At 44.1% G+C, this 24,232-nt stretch overlaps 1 protein-coding gene across 2 annotated transcripts in view; it reads right to left on the bottom strand.

Moving 5' to 3' along the window:
* Positions 1-24,232, bottom strand: part of LOC123756549 (protein escargot) — a 148,860-nt gene that overhangs the window by 14,344 nt on the left and 110,284 nt on the right. For both annotated transcript variants that reach the window (XM_069331222.1, XM_069331223.1), the window contains one exon: positions 13,157-13,257. In XM_069331222.1, the coding sequence (XP_069187323.1) occupies positions 13,157-13,199 (43 nt within the window). In that variant the 5' untranslated portion in view covers positions 13,200-13,257. The remainder of the gene's footprint in view (positions 1-13,156; positions 13,258-24,232) is intronic.

Raw genomic sequence — 24,232 nt, 5'->3', positions numbered from 1 at the left:
GAGCACTACTGGCGTGTGGCACAGTAATGAAAAATCCCGGAGCAATGGGAGAGTCTGAGGTGTGGACATACAAACTTTCCCCTCAGGTAGAAAGGTTTAACTATTCTTAACTACTCTTATCTGTCTGTTTCTCTTAGCTTACCGCTTCTCCCTCCCCCATATTCTTTTATTTACCCAACACTTCTCTCACGATACTCTTTCCTATCTCTTCTATTTGCAGCCACTCGCAGCCTTCCTATCTTCCTCTCTCAATTTTCTCTTTCTGTTATCACTCTCCACTTTCTCTAATATCACTCTCCTTCCTTCATCTTTGTCTCCTTTCTGCGCTCTGTCCCTAGTCTTTTTCCTACGTCTCTCTCTCCTACCTCTCCCTCACCTCAGCTGTCCCCTACCTCTGCTTCACCTGTCTCCTACATCTCCATCATATCTTCCTCACCATGCACCTTCCATCTAAGTCCTCAGTTATACAAGCATCCCTAAGATCACACAAAGTTTAGCGTCTCGAGTATAACCAGATATATTAGTGCGGCTGGTATGTTGGCGTGTTTGTTTACGTTGGCCCGAAGCGAGGTTCGGCGCTCCTGTTGGCGGAGTGGGGCAGTGAAGGAGGGGGGATAGAGAGGGAGAGAAGAGGCGGGGAGAGAGGTGGGGGTGGGGGAAGAAGCAGCAGTCGCTACAGGTGCACTAAAGGATTAATTGCGTCCACAACACCCACACTTTATTTAGTGTGGGTAGTTGTGGACGCAATTAATCCTAAAAAAGTGGACCAAGGACAGTTCTTACCTTTGGCTTATGTTGGAGAGTTCAGAGGTGGTTGGTGTTGATTATTAGGTGGTTACTGCTAGGGGATATAACGTGATGGTTTGTTGGGGGATATATAGAGTTTGGTGGATATTGTGGGTTATCGTGATTGAGGGAGGATTCGGTCACATAAGGATAATTGTTGTTAGAGAAGGATGGTGTTACATTTGGAGGGCTGTTATTGGAGATGTTGTGGGAGGGTTAAAGTATGTTGGTGGAGATTATGTAGCATTTGTCGAATTGCTGTTAATGAGGATTATGGAGCGTTTTGTTGAAAAATTAAAAGGTGAATTCCAAAAAAATGCTAAATTTTAAACGTTATAATTCTTACTCGAATCATTAACTCGACCCTGTCTATATTCTTACAAATCTCTAATCTATCTCTATTATAATATGTCTTAACCACTTCTGGTAGATGAACTGTTCAGTCAGACTGTGGGTACCTCGGGCTTGTACTCGCACATGGGCACTAAAGCCTGGTTGATCCAATTCTCTTTGGATGTGTTTAGCAATGTTTCCTCTTGACCGCAATTAAGAGTTTCTGAGTCATTTTTCTTATATATAAAGGGGTGTTGAAGAGCCTGGTGTCTTTTAAGTGTTTGGAATAGTCTATAAGTGTACTTTTTTGCATATCTTCCATGTTTCTTAGCCTCACGTGAAATCATTTCGTTGCGCAGATTTGTATCCAATCCAATGAAAATTCCCCAAAGTTTTCAATTATTAGTAATTTTCAATGCCAATTTTTTTAAATAATAAATAATCGCAAATATAAACTGTGTCTGTGTCTATCTGTCTGTCATGGTTAGCGACATTCATAGGTCGCAGAGCTACTCCTGAGCCTCGATTACCTTTATCGTGACATGATTAACATCTCGCAGGTGTTGGGTATTAGTAGTTAACTTCGTCAGTGTCCCCCGGAAGAGGTGGCGAGCAGGGAAAGGAGGGAGGGAGAGGAGGAGAAGGACGGAGGAGGGAGGTGAGAAAGTGCTAGAGAAGAGGGGGAAGGTGAAGGAAAGAGAAGGGGAGGAAAAGTGGGGAGTGCTGCCAAATTCGTCCCTTGACATGCTGCTCAGCGGAAAAAAAATGAGAAAAAACTAAAAAAAACAAAAAACTAAAGATTACAAGGGAGATGTAGCGTCAAATATAGCGTGTGTGTGTGTGTGTGTGTGTGTGTGTGTGTGTGTGTGTGTGTGTGTGTGTGTGTGTGTGTGTGTATGTGTGTGTGTGTGTGTGTGTGTGTGTGTGAGAGTGTGTTTGTACTCACCTATTTGTCCTTGCGGGGGTTGAGCTTTGGCTCTTTGGTCCCGCCTCTCAACTGTCAATCAACTGGTGTACAGATTCCTGAGCCTACTGGGCTCTATCATATCTACATTTGACACTGTGTATGGAGTCAGCCTCCACCACATCACTGCCTAATGCATTCCACCTGTTAACTACTCTGACACCGAAAAAGTTCTTTTTAATGTCCCTGTGGTTCATTTGATTACTCAGTTTCCACCTGTGTCCCCTTATTGAGACAGACACAAGATCAAACTCTCTCAAATTCTAGGCCTTCATTTACACCCTAAATTGCCCAAGACCGCCCAGTCTTAGTCAGGACGTCAGGGCGCTATTTCCATACCACCTTCAGACCTGATTCTCGCGTTCTGGCTTGAAGGGCAGCAGCAGAACGCTCTAGTTATGGATGAGTCTATTCCGTCAACATTTTTATTTCCCGCTGTCGTTGACTCCCATCTTTAATGAGTAAATCGGGGGGAAAGGGGGAGGGAAGGCGAAGTATTCACCTCCCTGGTAAAAGTGTGAATAACATTGATCTTTTAGACTCATGACTGATGATGGAACACCAATAGCAAGAGACTTCTTGATGAAAATGTGTTTTCATTGGTTAATGCACGACTTCATACCAGGATCACTGACTTGCGGAAAGAGCCGTCGTTAGGGGCCCCGATGTGCTGAGGAAATCGATGTGTAATGCACCAGAAAAAAACACCTACGACAGTCAGGTGGCTTTCTAAAACAGGAGTGCCCTTATCTGTGTGGCTTGCTCGATGGAACAGGTGGTGCTAAGGTGGTTTAGAACGCCAGGTGGCGGTGTGGTGGATTTAGAGGGAAATTGGGCGGTTTTTGATGTGTGTAGTGGTGTAGTGTAGGAGCAGGTGGAGTAGCAACGATGCAAAAGGGTTGGAAATATAGGGGAGATTTATCGAATTCAAATCAGGGGGGTGAAAATGTATATATTGCTAGGAGTTAAGTGGAACGTTAAGGATAGTGTTCTTGCAGCTGGTGGGCCTTAGTCAGGTGGTTGTAAATTAAGGACAGCAGGTTGAGAGGCGGCAGGTGGAATGTGGCACCACGAGGATGTGGCGACATTTGAACTTGCCCAAGTTAGTGTATTTAGATTTACTGTGACATACTGAATGTTAATTACTGTCCCAGTGCAGCTGTCATGTAAATTTACCTAAACACTTGGGTACAGAATTCATAAATGACAGAACGGGGAATACAGCGTCAGTTGCCATGCAATGAATGTTGGAATGACAGGTGTCGTTCATTGCAAGGTGGACAGATAGCTGTTGATCAATATTAAAATGTTTTTTAGATAAATTGTGTTCAATAATAGGCTAAATAGGCGTTGTTTATTGGCACAAGTCAGACCAATTGCCCTTGTTCAATGACGGAAGCCAGACTTATAACCCTTAATCAGTGATTGAACCCAGATTAATTGTTCTTGTTCAAAGATTGAACAAGAATAATTATATAACTCTTGTTCAGTGAATGAAATCAGATCAGTAGCTCTTGTTCAATCATTGAAACCAGATCAATAACTCTTGTTCAATGACTGAAACCAGATCAATAGCTCCTGTTCAGTTACTAAAATCAGACCAACAGCTGTTCATTGATAAGAGGTAACTAGAAACTCTTGTTCATTAGCATAACTAGGAAGTAGACACCTGGCGTTCAACTGGTGAACGGACAGAAGGTTCGATGATTCCACAAATTAGTCTAGCGAAAGGTTACAGGGTTACACAAGACGACAAAGCTTATGTATAATTACTCACACACACACACACACACACACACACACACACACACACACACACACACACACACACACACACACACACACACACACACACACACGCGCACGCACGCACGCACACACACACACACGCACGCGCACACACACACACACACACACACACACACACACACACACACACACACACACACACACACACACACACGCACGCACGCACACGGCACCTGGCCAAACACCCTCACAAACCTTCCGCTCCTCACCGATCACCCATCAACTTTTATCTAATAATTTGCCCCCTGTGAGTGCCAAGGCTCCATGAATTGACTCCTTGAGCAGCTCCGGGTCCACCCATGTGGCAAGTTGACGCCCGCAACAACTTTGCGTCAACTCTCTCTCTCTCTCTCTCTCTCTCTCTCTCTCTCTCTCTCTCTCTCTCTCTCTCTCTCTCTCTCACTATCCCTACAACCATGTGCTTGCTTTAGATTCAGTGAATTGATTCGTGATATATACACATCGTTAGTGTTGTGGTTAGAGTTCACAGTTGTACAGCTATTAATGAACTGGTGTTCAGCCGTAAATGAACACGTGTTCAGCCGTAAATGAACACGTGTTCAGCCGTTCAGAGCGGTAAGACTTATATTGGCAAAACCTGACACAAAATGTGAAGGACGAGACTTGCTTTAGACTTAATATAACATTTAATTGCTATAATTTGCAAAATAACTGAATAACAAAGAACATAACCAAATAATGAAATGTACGGCTCACATTAGAAAGAAAAACGTTGCTAAAAATACGCTTGCATCAACTACGAGCTCGTTCGCCTACTACGAGCTAGTTGTGAGGAGTAGAACGAAGGGACATACACTGTCCAAGCGGACAGTGCTCGGGGGTCGTAGTTCTAAGCGCCCGGGTTCGATTCCCGACTGAGGCAAGATATAAATTGTGTAAAGTCTCTTTCACCTAATGCACGTGTTCATCTAGTCTTAAATAGGTACCTGGGAGTTAGACAGCTACTACCGGATGCATCCTGGGGATGTGTGTCTTAGAGAGTAATATATGTAGTAGATTCAAATTTCCGGGAGTCAGTACATTAGACAACCGACGGTTAAAAGGCGGGGTCCAAGCGCTAATGGCCGACCCTGCATGTACTAATTGCGAATACAAATATTAAAAATAAACACACGGCTGAGAGGCGGGACTAATGCGTCGAAGCTGCGCAAGCACAACTAGGTGAGTACACACACACACACACACACACACACACACACACACACACACACACACACACACACACACACACACACACACACACACACACACACTCCAACACCACCTACCACACTATAAACTTCCCTCCACATTACCTCATCTCATAACTTACTTTCCTCGAGTAAAATCCTCACGATTTCAACCCAAATTAAGAGTCTCGCTCTCACCGCTGAGTGAGTGGCTGACCTTCACATTTATACCTTTCGCTATATTGGGCTTTTAGGTCTGGGAGTCTCGTATAAGACCAGAGTGGGCGTTGTCTGGTTATGTGGGCGGTGTGGGCGGGTGGAGGCTGTGTGGGGGAGGTCCGGTGAGTGGGCAAGGAAGGGTTGGGGTACGTGGGCATGGGGAAGGAGCACTCAGGTACGTGGACATGGGTAAGGAGCACTCAGGTACGTGGACATGGGTAAGGACCACTCAGGTACGTGGACATGGGTAAGGAGCACTCAGGTACGTGGACATGGGTAAGGACCACTCAGGTACGTGGACATGGGTAAGGACCACTCAGGTACGTGGACATGGGTAAGGAGCACTCAAGTACGTGTGGACGCCGAAAGAGCCATCACTGGGCTCCCGAGAGAGCAGAAGGGATGGAATGTGGATAAAGTGGATGCGTTTTGGGAGAAGGAATGGCAGGAGGCTCTACTGTGTGGTAATTCCAGCCAAAAAGTGGAAAAGGAAGGAAAAGGATTAAGGAAGAGAGGGAGGGAGGGAGGCAGAGAGAGAGAGATGGAGGGAAGGGTGATACGAGAAGGGTGGCGACAGTAGGTAAATGTCTCCATCATTCTCGTGCCTTTACCTTTGATACTCCCTTCCGTTTATTTCTTCTTCCCTCCCTCCCTCCCTCCCTCCCGAACGTGCCTACACGCACATATACACACACACACACACGTGCCGATTAGCACTCAAGCACTAATGCATCTTCAAAAGACACATACACATGAGGCAGGTGCAGTGCACCAGGTGTGTGTGTGTGTGTGTGTGTGTGTGTGTGTGTGTGTGTGTGTGTGTGTGTGTGTGTGTGTGTGTGTGTGTGTGTACTCATCTAGTTGTGCTTGCGGGGGTTGAACTTAGGCTCTTCGGTCCCGCCTCCCAACTGTCAATCAACTGGTGTACAGATTCCAGAGCCTACTGGGCTCTATCATATCTACATTTGAAACTGTGTATGGAGTCAGCCTCCCCTACATCTCTGCTTAATGCATTCCATCTATAAACTACTCTGAAAAATATCTTTCTAGCATCCTTGTGGCTCATTTGCGTACTAAGTTTCCACCTGTGTCTCCTTGTTCACGTACCACCCGTGTTAAACAGTTTATCTTTATCTACTCTAACAATTCCTCTGAGAAATTGTTAACACCCATGATTAACAGTTTAGATTTCTTCCTACAAGCAATATAAGTTGTTCTATTATGCTAATGGTTGTCATGTTGTTCCTATAATACTCTTGTCTAGGTTTTCTGTCATTTAACGGGGTTTATATATGAATTACTTTTGTCATTAGCCTTAGTCTTTAAATTGTCATAGTGCCTGCTATGTAGTCTCTGAAATTTTCACAGTCTGAGATGTTCATCTGTTCGAAACTCCATGCCTTCCTTATCAGCGGAGCCACTTCAGCTCTTTCTCTTCCCTCCCTCTCTTTTCTTACTAAATAGTAGTCTTGTGGAAACACTGCATTTGTTATGATGCCTGAGAGTTGTGTTTCTGTGACTGCTATTACGTCTGGGTTTTTCTTGTATCCTTTCTCCAAGTTTACTAGTTTTATTCGCAATTTCATCTAAGTTTGTGTATATCACTTTGAAGCTCACTTTCGTCTGTCCATCCTCACTTACTCTTACTTAAGCTGGCTGTTCCACTGGTGCAGAAAGTTGTTCTATGGACTGGGCTGCATAGATGGGGTTGCTGTGCTAAACAATACTTAACATGGGTTTGGAGGATGCTGGGTTGGGGGCATGGTTCATGGGATGGAGGAGAAAGGAGGGCTTGGGGAGAGGGGGAATAGGGGAGAGTGGGAAATAGGGAGAGAGGGAACTTGGTGGGCCTTTAATGGAGGGCTGGGAGGGGATGGGGCAGGGAGGACAGCTATTAGGTGGAAAAGGGAGTGTTGCATTTCTCTCCGGGGCTACTGAACTGCTTTTGGAGGGTTCCCCACTCCCTTCTGGGATTTTTAGGTATGCGGCCGTGGTTCCCTGATTCCCTTTTCCCTCCCAGCGCTTCTGCCTAGCATCTACTGCCATGATTCTCTCGTCCCTTGTCATTTCCCTCTGAAAGAATACAGTCTTGAATACCGTTACCTGTAATAGTCTGTTTTCCTTTGTGTGTGTACGCACCTATTTGTACTCACCTATTTGTGCCTGCAGGATCGAGCACTAACTGTTGGATCCCGCCTTTCTAGCCATTGGTTGTTTACAGCAATGAATCCGGTCCTATTTCCCTATCATATCTAGTTTTAAAATTATGAATAGAGTTTGCTTCCACAACCTGCTCCTTAAGTGCATTCCATTTCCCACTACTCTCACGCTAAAAGAAAACTTCCTAACATCTCTGTGACTCATCTGAGTTTCCAGCTTCCACCCATGTCCCCTCGTTCTGTTTATATTACGTGTGAACATTTCATCTATTTCCACTGTGTGTGTTTATGTGTGTGTGTGGGGGGGGGTTATAATCTGAAGGTAGATCTCAAACTACCAAAGGGCAAACTCACACACACACACACACACACACACACACACACACACACACACACACACACACACACACACACACACACACACACACACACACACCGCATAATTCAGTACCGCATAAGAGGCTGGTACATAAGCTGGAGAGACAGGCAGGTGTAGCTGGTAAGGTGCTCCAGTGGATAAGGGAGTATCTAAGCAATAGGAAGCAAAGAGTTACGGTGAGGGGTGAGACCTCCGATTGGCGTGAAGTCACCAGTGGAGTCCCACAGGGCTCTGTACTCGGTCCTATCTTGTTTCTGATATATGTAAATGATCTCCCGGAGGGTATCGATTCATTTCTCTCAATGTTTGCGGACGATGCTAAAATTATGAGAAGGATTAAAACAGAAGAGGACTGTTTGAGGCTTCAAGAAGACCTAGACAAGCTGAAGGAATGGTCGAACAAATGGTTGTTAGAGTTTAATCCAACCAAATGTAATGTAATGAAGATAAGTGTAGGGAGCAGGAGGCCAGATACAAGGTATCATCTGGGATAGGAAATTCTTCAGGAGTCAGAGAAGGAAAAAGACTTGGGGGTTGATATCACGCCAGACCTGTCTCCTGCAGCACATATCAAGCGGATAACATCAGCGGCATATGCCAGGCTGGCCAACATACGAACGGCATTCAGAAACTTGTGTGAAGAATCATTCAGAACTTTGTATACCACATATGTCAGGAAAATCCTGGAGTATTCAGCCCCAGCATGGAGTCCATATCTAGTCAAGGATAAGACTAAACTGGAAAAGGTTCAAAGGTTTGCCACCAGACTAGTACCCGAGCTGAGAGGTATGAGCTACGAGGAGAGACTACGGGAATTAAACCTCACTTCGCTGGAAGACAGAAGAGTTAGGGGGGACATGATCACCACATTCAAGATTCTGAAGGGAATTGATAGGGTAGATAAAGACAGTCTATTTAACACAAGGGGAACACGCACAAGGGGACACAGGTGGAAACTGAGTGCCCAAATGAGCCACAGAGATATTAGAAAGAACTTTTTTAGTGTCAGAGTGGTTGACAAATGGAATGCATTAGGAAGTGATGTGGTGGAGGCCGACTCCATACACAGTTTCAAGTGTAGATATGATAGAGCCCGATAGGCTCAGGAATCTGTACGCCTGTTGATTGACGGTTGAGAGGCGGGACCAAAGAGCCAGAGCTCAACCCCCGCAAACACAACTAGGTGAGTACACACACACACACACACCGTAATAAGTGAAACAATATAACACCTTAAACAACGACCTCAAAAACAACCGATGTTAGGAAGAGTGTAATGAGGGGAATCAGGGGAAGGTGAGGGGGGGTAGGGGAGATAATTGGAGAAGTGGAAACGAAGGTTAAGATAGGAGGCCCACTGTCAACAGGAGGGTGTGTGTGTGCGCGCGTGCGTGCGCACTCTTGCACTTTGAAGGCAAGTGAGAGCATTACAATCACTAATGGTCCACCATCACAGTTCTCACCACCTCTGGTACAGAAACCTTTTAACGACCATTAAGCTGCTTCTTCCACCACTCATACAGTTCTTTGCATACTGCCCAAACTTTTCCCGCCCACTACTCTTCCCTCCCCCTTTATCCCTACTTTCTACTCTCCCTCTCCCTCTCTCCCGGTCTCCCTATCTTCCACCAACCCTTTCACTCTCCCTGCCCCCACTCTCTGTTCGCCACTCTCCATACCCCTCTATCCTTAACTCCTCACTCTGCTTGTCTCTATCTCCCTTACCCCATTATCTCTGTCCGTCTCTCCCTGCTCCCACTTTCCCTATTCCTCTCTCCCTCTTCCCACTTTCCCTACCTCCTATCTTCCTGCTATACTTTCCCTGTCTCCAGACTCTCTATAGCTCTTTTATTGCCCCTACTCATTCACCCCCCCCACTCTCCCTATCATCTTTCTCCCTGCTCCTCGTTACCTCTACCTTCACTACCCCCTCTCCCACTACCTTCACCCCCTACTCTCTGCCGACCTATGTACATCTACCGTCTCTACCTATCAACCTCTACTCTCCCTCCTTACCTACCTTCACCCTTACTACCTATCTACACTCACCCTACCTACCTCCGCCCTCCCGACGTCTCACGCCGACAATCCCTCACTGGCCAAATATAAACCGACAAGGTGGGTCGACCTGTGACAGAGTGGACTAATACTACAACCCCGAGGGGAAAACCTACCATCTTGCAACACAGGGGCTACTACTATATATATCAGAATTTTGGTTGCAAGCTCTTCGCTAGCATGAGTAATGTTGCAGATGCTGATGGCCGTTGTGGGTGGTTGCAACACCTGCCACTTGGGTGATGCAAGATGTCTTATCTTACACCACCTGCTTCTTAGGGTTATTGCACAGTCTTACCTATCTTTGCAACCTGTGGCAACCCGGAGATATAGGTGATCACCATGATCTTGCTTATTCCAGCCGCTCATGTACATAATACAAAATAAAAGATTCACCTTAACATATAAGTAAGCTAGAATTTAAGTAATAGAGTACTAGAGTGATCTAACTGTTGTGGTTGGCATCACGAATAAGTTTGACGTCTCCGGACCGACAAGTAAACCCCCCACAAGTATTCTAGAGTTGTCAGGTGGTCCAAAGTAGACCTAAGAAGGACAAGTTTGTTCCTCAGATTCTAATTCCCGAATGAGGGATCACTTTAAGCAACTCCAGTACTTCCTGACTCCAGCTCGAATCCTTCAGCACCAACTAAATTTATATTTCCAGTTTATATATGTATATATATATATATATATATATATATATATATATATATATATATATATATATCTTGTTTATATACTTTGCGAATATAAACACGATATAATTAAGCACGGGACTAGAAGGACAAAATGCCTGCGTGTGTGTGGCTTTGATGGTAGTGTGAGCAGTCAACAGCCACTAATTACGCGTTGCTGGAGACCGTAACAGCCGCTGAGAGAGAGATATAAACCTTTATATCTCAGCCACCTTTACCTGCCCTCACACACACACACACACACACACACACACACACACACACACACACACACACACACACACACACACACACACAGATGAAACTCAGATGAGTCACAGAGATGTTAGGAAGTTTTCTTTTAGCGTGAGAGTAGTGGGGAAATGGAATGCACTTCAGGAACAGGTTGTGGAAGCAAATACTATTCATAATTTTAAAACCAGGTATGATAGGGAAATAGGACAGGAGTCATTGCTGTAAACAACCGATGCTCGAAAGGCGGGATCCAAGAGTCAATGCTCGATCCTGCAGACACAACTAGGTGAGTACACACACCTGTCATTCTTAGTTAATATAGCATACAGTTGATAAAAATAGGTAATGGGTTATAAACTTAAATATACAAATGGTAAATATTATGACGGCATGGACGGGAGATGAAGTGCCAGTCAGATATCTAGTGTAGTGTGCCAGTCAGATATCTAGTGTAGTGTGCCAGTCAGATATCTAGTGTATTTCTCCTCGAGAAACCTCCCTCTTCCAAGGACTCCTTCAACCTCTTCACTCAATCCCCACAACCTCCCAGAATCTCCCAACCCCTCCAGGTCTTCCTCCCTTGAGGGAGTTTGGAATATACAATGAGAAGTGTATATCCTGTTTCTCGGTGAATATACACCAAGGAAACTGGATAGAGTCTTGGACTATAAGATATAGTCTTGGACGACGCTTAGGGTTAAAGTATATTTATTGGTTGGTCAGTAAACTACTGTGGTGGCCTTAATAACCCTTCACAAGGGATGATAGACGTGGCGATATCATTATATTTACAATTTACAAAGCCCAATACTAAATGTTAAGTTGATTCATGTCACTAACCATGTTTTAATCACGGTCATCTTCATGCTGTTATTGGGTGTAGATGCTGCTACTCATGCTACTGGTGCTCTCGCTGCTACTGTGGTTCTTACTACCTCTACAACCATAGTAGAGGTTGTAAAGAGCCCTCCCCACCCTCTCTGTAGAGCCTGATGTTGCAGCCGGCTCTTCTGTTGGAATTACTGGTCTTTATTGCCAGCTGTCATTTGAATGTACCTGTTGTGGCTGGTGTTACTGCTTCTTTATTGCCGCAGTGGACCAGAGAGAGAGACAGACTAGGCGCTGGCTCCCATCACAGAGAAGCGTGGGATGTGGTGGAACAGATTAATTCTCACGTTACCTTGTGAAACAGATTTTTTTCAGCGAATCTTTCTTCTTTGCATCCTTTTTTAGGGGTTTAACTGTTTCATTTTGGTCTTCATATATATATATATATATATATATATATATATATATATATATATATATATATATATATATATATATATATATATATATATATATATATATATATATGCAGGTCTTCTCCTCGTGGCATTCTTTAGCTCTGCCTCACCTGTCACAAGACACTGGTAAATTTAAATAAAATAGCCTGACTGAAGCTAAAGGGAAAAGAAACACTTGTCTAAACAATTGAGCCATGCAATAAATCTGCAACATTGCATAAGCTTTCTCTAGTATGTGTGTGTGTGTGTGTGTGTGTGTGTGTGTGTGTGTGTGTGTGTGTGTGTGTGTGTGTGTGTGTGTGTGTTTTACATTACCTTAGCATTCATCTATATATATCCTAGTATTCATCTTAGAATCTTCAGTTCTCAAGAGGGATTTTGAGCAATGTTGTCAAGAGTTAGAATCTGTATTCCTTGATCAGGTGTGGTTTACTACTCATTCCAGGAAGATTATCCAAGAGTATCCAACTACTCTTTGCATACTCAATACTCTTGCGTTATTAGAGCTTTGTTTAAATATCCGGTCGTTGTAAGTACACAAACAATTTTAGTTGATTTTTTTTATGTTGACTGAGAGAGCGAGAGAGAGAGAGAGAGAGAGAGAGAGAGAGAGAGAGAGAGAGAGAGAGAGAGAGAGAGAGAGAGAGAGAGAGAGAGAGAGAGAGAGAGAGAGAGATGAGGCAAAACATGAAGCTAATTCCCCGAAACCCTTATCAATAGAGAAAACATCTTAAGCTCTTGCATAGTTGGCAAATGCCAGAGCCAGGATTCATCAAGACTTTACATGTCCACTTACGAAACCCGTACATCTTTTATAAGTCATAGCTGCTTAGTATGCAGTTAAACAGTTTAAGAGCTCCGAGGCTCAACGAGGTCGTCTATACCAACAATAACCTTGGTTAGTCAACGACATCGCAGCGTTTTTATATACTGTTTAGTAAATACTGACTTAGCCGCCGTGGTCATGATGTACAGGTTTCGTATGTCGTGTAGTAAGTGCTTGGGATCTTGAGGAATTATACCAAGTTCATGATTACTTACCCCATATGTGTGAGACTGATACTGGAGTATGCGGCACCAGCATGGAACTCCGCTTAACCACAGCAAGACTCTTGAGGAAGTCCACCACACCAGTCCCAGGGCTGAGACATGAAATACAACAAAAATACAAGTTACTAGAGGAAACAGATCTCACGTCACGAGACAAGTGTGGAACGAGAAGGGACTTTTATCACAACATCTACAATACTCTGGAGCTTAGACACGATGAACAAACACAATCTGAAATTGAAAATACTATACGACTTGGGGGACAGAAAGAAACACAACACTAACAGTCTCCGTGGTGTAGTGGTAAGACACTCGCCTGGCGTTCCGCGAGCGCTATGTCATGGGTTCGTATCCTGGCCGGGGAGGATTTACTGGGCGCAATTCCTTAACTGTAGCCTCTGTTTAACGCAACAGTAAAATGTGTACTTGGATGAAAAAACGATTCTTCGCGGCAGGGGATCGTATTCCAGGAACCATAGGATTAAGGACTTGCCCGAAACGCTACGCGTACTAGTGGCTGCACAAGAATGTAACAACTCTTGTATATATCTCAAAAAAAAAAAAAAAAAAAAAAAAAAAAAAAAAAAAAAAAAAAAACACTCGAAGTCGTCAGGATACTAGGAGCAATATTCCCAGTATCACAACAGTAAGAAAACGGAACTAAGCAGTGGTTCTCAAGGGTGGTTCACATAAAAATCCAAACATTACCAGACGGCCGAATGCCAAGAGATGGGTACATGAGATGAAGCTCAACCTCCCCCCTCTCCCCGCACCAACGAACACTACACAAATGCAACGTATAAATGCATTGACGAAAAGGTTGTGCAAGCTACCTTTATCCACAATTGCTTGGTCAGACTCGACCAAGATATCGAACGTCAGAATAGTTATAAATTATAACGCAACAGGTACGACATGGCTTGTAGGCGGGGCACGAGGAGCTAGACCTTACCGCCCTGTAGTTACTGATAGGTAAGCGAACACACACACACCACTTTATGACAGCTCCTTGACAGGTGATGCCGCCTTGTAAATATTCAGAAGAGGAGGAAGTGGAGCGAGAGGAAGATATCTGACGTCAACAGCCGAGAGAGAGAGAGAGAGAGAGAGAGAGAGAGAGAGAGAGAGAGAGAGAGAGAGAGAGAGAGAGAGAGAGAGAGAGAGAGAGAGGTGTAGAATGGGAAGAGAGAGTGAGAAGGAGAGCATTGACGTCAACTAGAGTCATGATTAGCGAAGTTTTACTAAGAGACAGGTGCGTGGCTGGCGTCCAGGTGAGGGTACGGTAACAGGTGAGTGTGGGGGAGGGAGGAGACAGAGAGAGAGAGAGAGAGAGAGAGAGAGAGAGAGAGAGAGAGAGAGAGAGAGAGAGAGAGAGAGAGAGAGAGAGAGAGAGAGAGAGAGAGATAAGACAGAAAAAAGTGGGAAACACAGTGGCGAAAAGTTTCACTAGCTTAAACGAATAATGGAAACTGGAGCTGGGAAAATTAGTAATAATTAAAACGATACTTAAAATAACACGATTTATAACACCTTAAAGCAGTATATCTGAGAGTGATTTAGCTCGTGCTCTTCCTGTTATTACGCACAAGACCTTCATTACCAATCATTTCCTTAAAATAATTATGAGGGTCAGGTGCAGTAGGAGAGTGTGATGGTGGCAGATGTGAGGGAGTGATGACATCTTGTGCAGTTTATGATGTTATGAAGGGAGGCTGGCAGGTGATGTGTGAGGGTGGTGTGTGAGGGTGGTGTGTGAGGGTGGTGTAGGTATAGTGCCCAGTCTAGAACGCTTTGGGATGTGACATACATACACCTCTGAATCTGTGTATGGAGTCTGCCTACACCCACACACACACACACACACTTTTTAATACAATCCATACCTTTACTACTCATGCACTGTATAAATTCTTTCAGATACCCCAGTGTCCTCTTGATCGTGTTCTACCCTAATCAAATTGTCAGTCATTGCTTACGTGTCATTCAGTCATTCCACTGCACAGAAACAGAGTTGAGCAGTGACTGGCATTCACATATTGCTAGTACCACTCATTGATCAATGGGGGTCTTTTGGTGCTAGTTACTCAACATTAGGAACACACACACTGCCAGCTGCTGGGTCTTAACTGTCATATTGACTTTGGGCACCTGAATTAAAGTTGCAGAGAGAGCTTAGGGAAAGCTTAGGGAGAGCTTTAGTAGGGAACGCTTTGCAGGTAGAGCTGCACATTTCAAGATCAGGGTCAACATATACAGTTTCACAAAAATTTTCAATATGTTTAATTAAGCTTTAACAAACCTCGAATAACTTGAAAGAGCCACTTGAAATATTCTGATTAAAAGTAACATTGATGATACAATTAGTGGTTTAATAATCTAGGTTTGTTTATATCTGGCAGTCAACTGATGGTATCACACTGTTGAGGATTTGAACAAGACCCAACTTTACACTCTGTCAGTTCCCGGTTATTTCTCACTTGTGACGCTTCCTAATGCTCTCTGGCCCCGTGAAATTTTCTTTATTCGCATATTGGGTCCGAGGCTCCATCGTCTTAAATCCAACAGCGAAAATGAGGTAAACAAAAATTTAAAAAACAAATTTGAAAATATCACGAACGTGGTTATTTCATGTTGAGGGAGAGCGCAAACACAGGGCTAGAATGCCATGAGGATAGGTACACACACACACACACCTGTTCTCTTGGTTCACATCTGGTTACCCCAGTCTACACCTGTCCAGTCTACACTTGCTCAATATACGCTAGTCTAATCTGATCTATCAACCTGGGCCATATCTGTAGTCTGGTACTGAACCGAATCCCTTTCCAGCGTTTGACACCTGCTGTCTGATAACGACCCAAGACACCTACCAATATACCTATACACCTGTCACCTATCTGTGCACCTGTCACCTCCCTGTACACCTGTTAGTTCTCTTCTACGCTTGTTCTCGCCACCAGCCAGCCAGCCAGCAAGCCAGCCAGTAGGTATGCCTCGGACAGGTGGTTTGAGGCAAGTGGTTCCACTAGTGACCTCCGAGGCTTAACACAGGCATGCGGCGGTATGTAGTAGACCAGATGCCAAGGAGGAAAACCTTGAGAGTGTAAGCACAGCTCAAGACGAGATGTTGAGAAGGTTAGTGTGTGGGGGGATAGTTGGAGGGACGGGAAAGGATGGTGGTTGAGTAGAAGGATGGAGAAGCGTGGAGTGGATAGATTGAATAATGTATTCTCGAGAAGAATTGTTAGATTTGGGAGCGGTAGTTTCAGGAAAGTTTGAGAGGACATTAAACCTGAATGAGGGAAGGGGTATTCCTCACAGACACCATGGCTAGACAACACTGGTATTTCAGACGCAAAATACCTGGAGAGTAACAGCGTGGTTACCCCCTAATTATATATATATATATATATATATATATATATATATATATATATATATATATATATATATATATATATATATATATATATACTTTGGGTACCGCCTCTGGTGCAATTACAAGGACTTGTAGTCTCGAAGAAGAAAATAAAGAGTATTCAGAGAAGACCTTGTGGGTTCTTACTGAACACTTTAATATTTTTTTCTCCTACCACCCCTATTCTTTTTCATTAATTTTATTTTATTACATTGGTACAGTTTACAGAAAACACACACGCACACACACACACACACATTATATATATATATATATATATATATATATATATATATATATATATATATATATATATATATATATATATATATATATATATATATTTTGCTACGGACTGGGCTGTTATATTGAAGCTAATTAAGCTTCCGCTTTAACAACATTTGTTTATTTACTGTGTGTTGGGATACTCACAGCCGAGACCGCTGTGTCACGGGGCGTGACAAGCATCGCCACTAGGGATTAGTTTCAGCAAATTGGTCCACCTGTTCAGATGTATCTTGCGTGTTTGCGCACGCGCGCACGTGTGTGTATGTGTACTCACCTAGTTGTGCTTGCGGGGGTTGAGCTCTGGCTCTTTGGTCCCACCTCTCAACTGTCAATCAACTGGTGTACAGATTCCTAGAGCCCAGTAGGCTCAGGAATCTGTACACCAGTTGATTGACAGTTGAGAGGCGGGACCAAAGAGCCAAAGCTCAACCCCCGCAAGCACAAATAGGTGAGTACAAATAGACGAATACACACACACACACACACACACACACACACCTGCTGGACAACAACTAGTTAGTCTACCAGCCAAGATCAACATAAACATGTATTAGTAAGAGTGCTTCAGAGCGAGGGAAGACGCGTTTGTTTTCCCTTACTCTTCAGAGGTGCCAAAGTAGCAGATGTGCGACAGGTGTGGGAAGCGGAAAGGGGACTATCGGGAGAAAGAGCGCCAAGCTATTACGACTATATAACACTTGGAAGAGATCAGGATAAGGATTTGGGATGGGACTTTTGGAATGATGCCCAACCACTTGGACGGTCGGGGATTGAACGCCGTTCTGCATGATGTGAAACCTTCGGTCTACCGTCCAACCCAAGTGGTTGAGAGTATGTGGGATAGTGTGGGAAAGATGTGGGTATACTGTGGGACAGATGTGGGAATAGTGTGGGACAGGTGCAACATATAAAAATGGATGTATGATAAAGGCGAGATTGTAACAGGTGTGAGTGCAGCAGTTGCAATAGAGTGACTGTCGCTGGAGTGCGACAGGTGCGAGAGTGCAACAGGTGTGAATATGTCTTGTTTACTGAGCTCAACAGAGGCAGTCAACATGTCTTATTTAAGTTGGCAAGAGGAATAGTAGAGCGATGCTCGACCCCCACTACCCCCCCTCCTCTATCACAACTCACCAGGCGCCCCTCTCACCTCCCCACCCCCTTTCCCCCCCTTTCTACTCTCGTCTCATTTCCCCTTCCCACCCCCCTCTTACTCCTTAAGTCATGGCTCTTCTAATTCTTTTCACATTTCAATCATCCCATCTACTACTTTCACTATTAGTGGTCCATACCCCCTTTATTTTTCCCATTACATCTCTCCAGTCATTCACTACACTTCTAATTCCTTCCACTCTTCTCTCTCGCTCCCCTTGCTCTCACTTCTCACATCTCTCACTGCTCATCCATACACCTCTCACCTCTGTCTATAAACCTCTCACCGCCCTCTTAAGTTCTTTCAACTTTTGCAATTATTTACAATTGTTTGTTCTATTTATTCGCCAGATTTCTCTTCGTTGTGGACGAATCATTTGAACACACACACACACACACACACACACACACACACACACACACACACACACACACACACACACACACACACACACACACACACACCGTTATATGACAAAGAGTGCTGGGAAGGCGGGACACCACGAGCGTAGCTCTCATCCTGTAACTACACTTAGGTAATTACACACACACACAAACACACGCGCGCGCGCGCGCGCGCGAATCTAACTCCTGAGGCATAAATAGGATAACGACAGCAACGTACTCTACACTGGCAAAAGTTAGAACATCATTCAGAAACCTAAGTAAGGAGGCATTGAGGGCGCTTTACACTGCCTACGTGAGGCCAGTCTTGGAGTATGCCGCGCCATCATAGGGTCCCTATCTGAACAGGCACATAGGGAAACTTGAAAAGGTGCAGAAGTTTGCAACACGACTCGTCCCAGAGTTACGAGGGATGGGGTATGAGGAGTGCCTGAAGGAACTGAGCCTTACGACACTAGAAAAGTGACAGAGTAGAAATAGACGAAATGTTCACATGGAATAGTAACAGAACGAGGGGATATGGGTGGAAGCTGGAAACTCAGATGAGTCACAGAGATATTACGAAGTTTTCCTTTAGCGTGAGAGTAGTGGAAAAATGGAATGCACTTAAGGAGCAGGTTGTGGAAGCAAACTCTATTCATAATTATCAAACTTGGTATGGTAGGGAAATGGGACCGGAGTCATTGCTGTAAACAACCGATGGCTCGAAAGGCGGGATTCAAGAGTCAATGCTCGATCTTGCCGGCACAAATAGGTGAATACACACACACACACACAGACTCTCTCTCTCTCTCTCTCTCTCTCTCTCTCTCTCTCTCTCTCTCTCTCTCACTCACACACACAATACTAACCCCTGGTGTATGACAGGTGTGGGGGAGGTGGAGGATGCAACTGAACTAGCGGCGATGGGAATACACCTGTAGGAGGCATTCCACAGTCCCCGTCGGCTCCCACGAGTGGGTATGTTCCCACACTTGTGTGTCCCGGTCATTACCGTCCCTGGCTGCTCCTTCTCCTCCTCCAGGGTCAAACTCCTCAGAGAATTACAGCTAAATTATGAAGAGATTTGCAAATTGATTTTCTTGTATTGTCTCAAAGTTAATATATATCCGTTATCATCCCCCACACTATTTTTCCCCTCTCTCTCTTTTCCTCTCTTTCTCTTGCTCTTGTTTCCCTCTTCCCTCGATGGAGAGCATTGTTAAGAGGGGTGACAGGGGGGAAGGTTATTGGGAGGGGGGGAGACGGGTGGAGGGGTGGGAAACAGGTGTAGAGTAAAGCGTGTGAGCTTTTGCGGGTGTCCCTGGAATGTGGCCCACCGGCTTATGTCCTAGCTCCTGGACTCTCTCTCTCTCTCTCTCTCTCTCTCTCTCTCTCTCTCTCTCTCTCTCTCTCTCTCTCGTAGGCGGTGAGAGAGAGAGAATCACAAACACTAATCCATCAAAAGTGAGACATATAAGGACAGCTATGTGTACACGCATTCACACACCTGTCAGGAATCAGTACATCAGTTGACAGTTGAGAGGCGGGACCAATGAGCCAGAGCTCAACCTCCCGCAAGCATAACTAGGTGAGTACTCAACTAGGTGAGTACACCCTTCACAGCTTCAGTCATGACAATGCTCTATAGATCTGGTAAGCTTCACATGAAGGCTTAAAAAAAAAAAAACTGGGCCCTCAAGTCCAACTTGATGCAGACACAAATGCAAACACACTCACGTGTATTAAAAACAAAACAAAATACAACAGGATTATATTTTTGTATTTCCTCGTATCCTCATTAACTATACAAAATCACGCATGAATTTGAGTTGACTTGAGGATTTAATGGTCGTTAAGCGCTACTGGTCTGGTTGACTCACCTGTATTCCCAAACCACTCCATTCCCACCTTGCTTCCAGTGGGGGGTTAAGAGGGGGGGGGGTGTAGGGGGCTTGACGTGTCGTGGGAATGTTGTCTGGGAATTGTAACTGGATAGTTTGACTGTTCCAGATTCACTTGATGGGACCATGTCCCCCCTCCCTTCCCCCCCTTCTCCCCAACCTTCTCACTCACTTTTTTTTGTCACCTGCCGTTCTTTTTGTCATTGCTAACCCTCGTACCTGGTCAGTCTCTATGTCTACCTGTCTATAGTATGTCTCTGGCCGTCTATATGCCTCTCTGTTTGTAAATCTGTCTCTGTATTTCTCCGTTTCTGTCTCTATTTCTCTCTTTCTTTGTCTCTCCGTCAATGTCTGTTTATCTATCAATGTTTCTATGTCTAGTTTGCCACTTTTGGACTTTTGATTTGGGTTCTAGGAATTATTTAGAATAGTTAGAGGGGAAAATATCCGTTTTGTTTTTACTTCAGTGTAAATCTGGACACAAGCACTCACTATTACTAGAGATGAATAGATTATTTTACACTAAACTACATTCACGAACTCACAGGGTGACTTTGGTGTCATCTGTAGTCTAGAAGATTCATTTGGTCAATCGAGATGATATCTCGCCCACCTGTTTGTCTAGAGAAGTGTTAGAGATTCGAGTAAGGAGAGGAATTGGTGGTTGATGATGGAGTGTTGTTCTAGAGAAAGTAATGTTCTGGAGAAAGTGATGTTTTGGAGGAAGGGATGTTCTGGAGAAAGTGATGTTCGAGAGAAAGGTCAGAGTTACCTGCTCCTCTCTGTTATTAAAGACGTAGAAATAACTCATTTAACCGTGCAAGGCAAAGAGTGGGAAAGCTAATAAAAAGGAGTATGATTTTCAAAGAGTTCTCTCACATTGCAAGACTTCAGCTTTTGGGTCCCGCCTCTCAACCTTCAATTAATCGTGTGCAGATTTCTGAGCACATTGAGGTACATATCTACATATGAAGCTGTGAACGGAGTCTATCTACATCATTTTACTTCTTAACGCAATAGTCTTTGTTAACTTTTCGGTACACAGTTTCCACCTATGTTCCCTTTTTAGTGTGCATCCCGGTCAGTCTTCCCTGCCAGTTACGCTGTGTATTTTTTATGTGGTGATCATGTCTACTCTATTTTTTTTTCTCTTAAAGTCATGTATAGTTATATTTATTTTCTATTTCATCGTAACTCTTGACTTAGACAAGTTTAGCAGCATGTCTCTAGAATTTCTCCAGCTTCGTTATGTGTTTAACGAAATGAATACTGGCGGTGAGTATTCCAGGACTGGTTGTGGCATATACGACATACAACGGCTCCTTAACCAGATTTCTAAAGGTAGTTCTTATGTTGGTCAACCCTGCATAGACAGCTGATTTTATCTGGGTGAGGAGGGTTTTGGGGGAGGGGTCCGGTATGATACCAACCACTAGGTCATTTTCTCTGCTATTCTCCAGGATGATTTCCTCCCTTTGGTACCTTATATCCGGTCTTCTGATTACGGCACCCAGCTACAGTAATCTGCAATTGTTTGAGTTAAACTCCAGTAGCCACTCGTTGGATATTCTTTCACCGTAAATATCCCCCTCGAAATATTTTGCGTTATCAGCAAACTTTGAGAGGAAAGAGTTTATGCCCTCTGGGAGATCATTTACATAGATTAAGAACACGATAGGTCTTAGTACTGGCCTCCTGTTGAAGCCGGCTGGTAGCCTCTCGCCACCCTCAAGGTTCTCCCAGCACTGTGATTCAGTCATTTCATGTTTGGATGCTCCCTTATCCAGTACTGAAGTACCTTCCCAGCCACTCCCACCGGTTTCTCAAACTAGTCTCATGTGAGGTACTATGTCGAAGACTTTCTGACAGACCAAAAATATGCAGCTTGCGAAACATTTTAGTTTAGCTTGCCTCGCTGTCGAGCAAGTATCATATAGACTTTAATGCTAGGTTTTGCATAGTTATTCTAGAACTAGTTTCGATATTCGTACGATATTCGCATCTAGACAAACATTATCTAGTTACCATCATTAACTGTAACCTGCCATTAACTAACTTAGACAAATCAACATATAGGCAGCAGCGATAAGGTTGAGGTGATCGCTACAGTGGAAAGTTTAAGAGAATGGGCCAAGAACATTTCCTGGTGGTACGCTTTAGCATCTATTGACTGAGTTTCAAGTAGTGCTCCATTAGGTCATACGCTAATGATTTGGTGAAGACTCGGGAGAGGTAGCAGGAGGGCAGGGGTTTGTCAAACAGCAAGCCATGTTTCTCTCTCTCTCTCTCTCTCTCTCTCTCTCTCTCTCTCTCTCTCTCTCTCTCTCTCTCTCTCTCTCTCTCCTTCCCTCTGTTTCCTTACTGCCAAACTACCTTTTTTTTCAAACTCCTACCATAACTTTCCTGTTTCACCTTGACTGTTTTATCTTCATTATTCCCTCTGTACGTCTCCCTTTTCCTGCTTTTCTCTTTATTCTCTCCTTTTAACCCTTCAGCATTATGTTCTCTCTCTCCCTCCCATCATTTATTCGCCCACTTCCTTTACTTCGTATCCTTCTTTCTCGTTACCTTCTCTTTTATCTCATCACATCCGTTATGTATTTCCATTCATATTTCCTTTTGTTTTTTGGCCCAGTCCTCTCTCTCCTTTCCATATTTTCTTTTCTCTCTTGCTATCTATCTTTTCGCTGTCTCTCATTCCTTCTCGTCCTCTTCCTTTCCCAACTCACCCTTTCTCCTCACCATTCTCTCCCGTTCTTCTCCTCACCATTCCCTCCCGTTCTTCTGACCATCTCTTCCTTTCCCCTCCCTTTAGGATGTACAAAACTCTCTATACATCACATACGAATTTTGTTAATACTTGTGGTTCTCAAATATTCTTTATTATCCTATTATTTTCTTTTTAAGTTTTATTTGTGCCTGGGTTGGCGAATTTGTGGTTCTTGTGAATTGTTATTGTTACAGGTCACAGGAGTCGTTACCCGTCATGCTCGGTCCTGATGACTGTTGTTACAGTCCCGCTGGTTGATTGGGTGACTCTTTCGGACATTCTATAGGGTGGCTCATCTATAGGGTGGCTCTAACATAGGGTGGTTCTGTTACAAGATGGGTTTGTCACCGGGTGGTTATGGTACAGTGTGGCTCTATGGGTAGAGTGGCTCTGTCACAGGACGGCTCTGAGACAGTATTGTGTTGTGACAGCGTGGCACCGTCACGTCAGGGTGTCACGCTGTGTCTGACGACAATCAGAAGGTTTAACACGAAGGCGTGTCACACCCCTTCTTAGGATAGGTTTGTTAGCACCGTTGGGTTATGGTTGTTAGTGTACGTCAGACTCGCTTGTTAGTGTACGACAGACTCGCTTGTTAGTGGACGTCAGACTCTCTTGTTAGTGTACGTTTCATTGTGATACAATGAATTCATTATGATACAAAGTCTAAATTTGTTCCAAATATTTTGGCGAATTGGAGAAAGTGAGGATTTTATTTATGACTAGTGTAATGTAGTAGCTTTCGTGTCCTTGTGTGTCTTTCTGTAGACAATGACGTCAGAGTATCTTTCGGACATTTCTGTTTACCTGTGATCAAGGAATCCAATGACCTCGCTTACACAGCAGAATGATTGATTCTCGTTGTTTACCTAAAGGTAAACACTCCATTGGACATAATGATAGGGACTCCACTGGAGCTCCACGATAGGGACTCAATTAGACCCCTAAGGTAGGGTCTATATTGCATCCCTAAGATAGGGACTCCATTAAACCTCAATGATAGGAACTACATTGACTCTCCAAGATAGCGAATACAAAGACTCGCAATACCTGTTCATTTGTAGAGAAGAACTGGATAGGGGGGCAGGATTGATCTGAAATGATATCAATTGACTAAGTCAGGGACCTCAGTGGACGGGAGAATGATTGAC

Source organism: Procambarus clarkii, chromosome 25 (assembly GCF_040958095.1).
Source record: "Procambarus clarkii isolate CNS0578487 chromosome 25, FALCON_Pclarkii_2.0, whole genome shotgun sequence".
Classification (NCBI taxonomy): domain Eukaryota; kingdom Metazoa; phylum Arthropoda; class Malacostraca; order Decapoda; family Cambaridae; genus Procambarus; species Procambarus clarkii.
This window is presented reverse-complemented; position numbering and strand designations above follow the sequence as displayed.